The sequence below is a fragment of the Geospiza fortis genome, unplaced genomic scaffold (assembly GCF_000277835.1).
Source record: "Geospiza fortis unplaced genomic scaffold, GeoFor_1.0 scaffold889, whole genome shotgun sequence".
Lineage (NCBI taxonomy): Eukaryota > Metazoa > Chordata > Aves > Passeriformes > Thraupidae > Geospiza > Geospiza fortis.
In genome coordinates, this window is record NW_005054895.1 from 17,799 (window position 1) to 23,645 (window position 5,847).

The 5,847-nt window shown below is 41.9% G+C and overlaps 1 protein-coding gene across 1 annotated transcript in view; it reads right to left on the reverse strand.

The window, feature by feature from the left end:
• Positions 1-5,847, reverse strand: part of LOC102042602 (ubiquitin-associated protein 1-like) — a 30,133-nt gene that overhangs the window by 4,355 nt on the left and 19,931 nt on the right. The window contains exons 4-6 of the mRNA XM_005431294.2: positions 2,295-2,330; positions 1,664-1,861; positions 118-219 (exon numbers count right to left, since the gene is read on the reverse strand). Of these exons, the coding sequence (XP_005431351.1) occupies positions 118-219; positions 1,664-1,861; positions 2,295-2,330 (336 nt within the window). The remainder of the gene's footprint in view (positions 1-117; positions 220-1,663; positions 1,862-2,294; positions 2,331-5,847) is intronic.

The window sequence follows — 5,847 nt, forward strand, 5'->3', positions numbered from 1 at the left end:
AGGAATGCCCTTCAGCAGTCAGTTTTGGAAACAAGGTGGCATTACCACAAAAGCCAGAATTACATCAGCCAGAGGAACTGCACATTGTCTCTATTCCTGTACACATTGTGTCCTCACCTTCTCCTCTGAACACTGGTACATTTCCAAAGCTGCTTCAACAAGAAGTGGATCAAAGCCCTTCTCACAAAGCTGTCCATGTACAAACAGGTAATCCAAAACCTGTGGGGAATGAAGAGAAGAAACTAAGCTTGCAGAGCAGCATCTGCAACACATGGCTGAATACTGTCTTTGTACATGCAGATATGCTCAGCATGACTTTACCCCAGGCTTTACCAGGAACTCAGATAAAAATCTTCCTAGTAAATCTGGGACAGTCTTTATGCAAGAACTTGTTCAGAGAAAGCTGATGAGCTCTTTTGTCCTCCTGTGTTCTCCCACCAGCTCTGAACATCATCTGCTCTAGTCAAAACAGTCTCACAAGCCAATTTTTAGAAGTTTAACTGTGTTTTTTGTACTACAAGTTTTTAAGATGAAACTGTAGATTCAACAGTCAGGATGTCTCAGCTTTTAGCTTCCTCTCAGCCAGTCACAAGAGCTAATGCAATCTGAAAGCATTCAGCCTTTAAAGATCAACCCAGCATACTAGTGAGTGAGCTGCAAATCCCAGCTCACATGCACAGAAACCACTGCCAAATTTCTTATCTGTCCTCAATTTTGAGAGGTGGGGGAAATGTCTGATAGGTAATGCTAGGTCCACAAAATAACATAGCTTGCAAATACAGCAGGATTTAAAACCACCATCCTAAGGGACATTTTTTTCATTTGATACTACAGTTCACTCCAGCACACAGCTTAAATCACTCTTGATATGTAGGTAGTGGGCAAGCAGATCAGGTCCGCAAGGAGTCACTGGGACGCTCCTCCTCCCCAGGCAACAGGCTCAGTCCTGCCAGGCAATGCTCTGCACACAGTTCACCAAGGGTTTCCCACACAGAAAGTTTGGCCACACTCTTCCTGCTTTAAAATGTTTGAAGCAGATCCAAGACACAGAGCCACACTTCACCCTGTCACACTTAATGTTCAATGACCTGGTTTTAGCAAGTGTTTGAGGCAACACAATGAGGCAGGAAGCAACACAGCACACTTAAAGAAAGTTGGTCAGTCGTGCCTTGCAAGAGGCTTTCAGGGATGTAAGCCTGCAGGGGCAAAATCCCTCTCTACAAGTAGAGACATCAGCACTGTAACCCATGCTCAGAACAAGGGAAGTTGGCTGTTTTTTTGTCACATGGCACTAAACATGGCATAAAGCCATGCTAAGCTTCCTTTGGATGGTTTTGTGGCTTCTGGGAAGGCCCAGTACCTCTCCCAGCTTGACATGGAGCTAAGGGCCCATCCCAAGCTCAGTGCAGCTCTTACCCAACACCCACAGGTGTGGTTGACTCAGTTTCTCATCAGAAACAAGTGTGGACACTCTTTTCTTTGGTTTTGGGAGCCTTTATTACTAGCTGACAACTTCTCTAGTGGTTAACACCACGGCAGTTACAGGCTGCAACCCCTTGTTAGAATAAATATATTCCCCCTCTACATTTTGCAAACCTAGGTTTGTTTCTCAGCAGAATCAGCATCCAATCAAGGGTTTCTTCCCCACTGCACAAGCTCTTACCTGGTCTATGTTCTGCCCCTTCTTCTTCATGGCTTTCAGGACGTCCTCAGGTGCATATCCCATGTTGACAACTGTCTCTATGCACTGCCTCTCACTAGCAGAGAGAGCCTGCTGTAGTTCAGGAGCAGGGTCACCTGACAGCTTTGTGCAGCTGATATTACTGGGCACTTTAGACACTGGGAAATTTTGGTGTGTTACCTAAAGGGGAAAATCCAGAGGCTGAGGTGATGGTCATCTGCATCCCCTCATCCTGTTTCTGGCTAGTGCAGAACCAGGATACCCCATATAATTAATCCAAGAGGCTTTCTAGACTGCCCTTGGGAAGTTACTCACTGTTTGGATGAAACCAAGCAGTGCACAGTCTGATTCCCACCATACTTTTTTAACCCTCAAAACAGCAACCAGCAACTCAGATTCTTTCCAATATATTCTTTCCCATCAGTGGATGAAAACCTTTCAGTGCCCAACCATATGATATAGTCAACCCTGTACCTCAGCAGAAGCATGCAGATTGCTTCCTTTACCCCCAGTTTACTCATCACCTATGATTTTCTGTACTCAAAGGCACACTACTTCTGGAGATTTTCAGAAACATGATCCAATGCAAGCACACAGGTATTTGGGAACTTACCATAAGTATTTTTGTTTCCTTGTAGTCTGGGTGCACCTGTTGGACAACACACAAATAAGATGACTATGAACATTATGCACCAGTGAACAGAATTTGCTACAGCTGGGAAGGAAGGGTTTTATGGGAGAGATCTGGGAATAAGTCTACTATACTAGGGAGACTTGTGGTCTGATCAGGTTACCACATGTGAGATGCAGACATTACACAGTTATGTGAAGTTATAGAATAGACATCATAAGGATAATTTCTTCTTTCAGCACTCTATAAAAACAGATTATATGTCAAGAAGGATGTGTCCCCTCTCATAATAATTGTAAGCTTTTTTATTCTGTCACTGTGGCCTCTACGTGTTCACAAAGCTCAGTGTAACACGCTGGCTGAATGATAGTGATAATTTTAAAATCATTGCCTAGAGACTTTCCTTAATTTTTTTTGACCATGAGGAATAAAAGAAACACATATCTCTTTTCTACTCTCAATGCACTTCATTTCATACACCTGTGATTGATGCACTCAACCCCCTTAACTAAACCTGCAGTAGTTTGATACAGGTTCCAAAGGAGGTAAAGGTCTGAGCTGCAGTTCTATGAAACACACAGGAGCAGAGAGCATTGATGCATATGAGCTTGGAACATGATTTTGCAATTAACACATGAATTGTGTGTGATTTTTTCCAAGATGCATTTATCAAGGACCAAAGAAAGTTGTGGGTTTAAGAAGTCTCATGCATACTTTTCCCATCATATGCAATTTGACAACGAGCCAAACACTTCATCCCATATATATGACAGTCTAAGTGAGCCACCTTTGAGCTCTCCCTGCTAGGCAGTGTGGCTGCAGGGCAATTGTCTCCTCTCGAGCTGGGATGCCTCTCAAGGTTGCTCCTGGAGGCAAAGACACTTTTTATCAACAACAGATCTTTGGATAAGTCCAATTTGAGTTCTCTCTAAATTGCAACTGGACTGCACACCCGTGACTTTCCCCTTGAGCTGGGATGTCTCTCAGTTTTTGATATTCTTTCCCTGAGGTGGAGATACCCTTTATTTCACAACAGATCCTTGGCAAGTGACTGTTAGCATGCTGAATTAATACTAATGAAATCCATGTAGCTAATTCCATTAGACATAAACCATTGTCCAAGCCTTATACTAAAATTGGACCTAGCTGCACCTAAGCTCTGTCAGGAGTTGAGAAACCAAGGGGGTCCACTATGAACCTTGTGACTCAGCAGGAGGGTCTCTCTTACCCTTTTGCATCTTTGGTCTCTGTGTAAATGATTCTAAATCAATTCTAATTTGATTTTCTTTTGTATATTTCATCCATGTAGTAAGTAATAGAGTGAACCTTGCCATCAAACTTTGTTAAATCGCACTTTTTTAAATTCATATTAAAACCACTTTTGCTAATACTTTTGATGGTGATTCTTTAAGTGACCTAAATCACTTATCCACACCACCACCATATACGAGCAAAATGGCACACTGGCTAAAAAGAGCATGCAATTTTTCTACCAGTGCCCAAAACTTGGTCCCATTCTCAGTACACCAACAAGGCTGGATAATGTTCCTTGCTGTACACCTCCTCCATTTCTGCAGAACCAGGCTGCCAGAGGGCAGAATCAACCCTCCACTTTATATTACTTTACCCAAGATAACAGCAGTGCAAAATCAGAACTCTGCCCTTTTCAATTAATCAATTTCAAAGTCTTCCTGCATTTTAAATCAAATTTTAAAAGACTGCAAGAAATTACTTTGGACCAAGGGCCTATATTTATTGCCTTTCCTTAATATCTTTTTAAGCCAACATAGATTGCTTGAAAGTTTTTCTACATCTTTCAGAAAAGCCTTCTTTGGGCCCAAACTGAAAAAAGCAAACAAACAAACAAAACCCCCAAACAAACCAAAAAACCACCACAACAAAAAAAACCCTATTCATAGAAAAACAATTTTGAGACTATATGTTAGGATTTTGGCAAATTCTATCTATTGGGGGAGGGAAGGAGAGAATAAAAAGGGGGGGGAAGCCTTGTTCTGCATTTCTACTAATTTTCATCTCCAGGGTAATAATTTATCTTCTAGGACATAAAGCCCAAGAAATCATGTTTGGTCTGATGGACTGGTTTGTGCAAGAAACTGTCCTCATGGTGGTAGAGGGGTTCAAAGCTCTTCACACACACCCTTCCTCCAGACACTTTTGCCAAAGCAAAAAGCACTAGAATATGGGATACACTGAAGTGGGGTTCTAGAGTAGCCCTGAAATCAGCTGGTTATCAAACTGAAGGATGATGCTTTGTTATGAATGCTGCAGCCAGGAAAACCAAGACTGCTTCTTAGACTAGACATTCAAGACTCCAGGACCAACTCCTCTTTCTCAATGTATTTGAGCTTAACAACCTGTGTTTGAGGTCAGCGATTTCCAGTGGAGGAGGGAAACAGCTAAAGGAATTTTGGGGGACAAAGCTAGGACTGGTCATTCAGCAGTCATGCCCCCTTACATCTCAAACTTGCATTTCAGTGCCTTTCAAGAAGCAAACATACATTGCTTTCAGTATGTACTTGTACACTGTGCCTACTTTTAGGGACTTTATAGGCCGGGAGCCCTGTCTGCAGCTGGTGTGACTGCATACATCACGCTACTGCAGCAATATATATTCTGAATGGTCTACCAGGAACGCCCCATTCTCCAGCAACCAGATTTCTTTAAATGCATCATACTAATCAGATCTCTGATCAGCTTTGTTTAATTCCAATCTGCTGACTTCACTAATCATTTCTCCCCTCTGCCAATGCTGCAAAAAGCAAACTAGTGAGCTTCAAAAAAAAAAAACCCCAAACAAAACCAAACAACCAAGACAAAAAAAACCCCACCGTAAACACACCGAGGAGAAAGGACCACTCAGAACCGAATCAATGCAGTCTCAGAGAAATCACAAGTTTATTTCTATCCAAAGAACCCTAGATCAAATTCACTGGTAAAGCATAAACTCCAGTGGAAACTCCAAATCCAAAGTTACAATTTCTAGTCTTGTGAGAAAAAAAATTCTGTATAAAAGCCACTGGGAAAAAAAATTGTTCTGAGGCTTTCTAAAAAGGACAGGCTTATTCTTGTGTAATCTTGAAGGGAAACATGCCCCTTCTACTCCCAGTAACAGAGATGACTGTGACTTCCTTCTATCATTTTCACATTCTGAGGACTTTTGTTACATTTACTTCAATTACAATTTCAAAATTTTGTTACATTTAAAAACCATGTCCAAGGAAGAACTGGACATGTGTCCTGGGTTGACTATATGATGCTTTTATCCCCAAATCGTCTCATTTGTTTATGCTGAATAATAATAAGTTTTGCACCTTTAAGACTTGTTGCAGAGAGTGGAGGGGGGAGAGAAGAAGCGCACAGTTGTTTTTTTTTTTAGCTGCACTCACTCCCCTGCATTCCTCTCCTGGACTGTTGTTGTCTGTGGATGAACAGACAGCGGGACAGAGAGCTCTCCTTTGCTTTTAGTTAGTTTTAGCTGGCTGAGGCAAAGAAGTTCCCTGGACTGTGGTTTTTT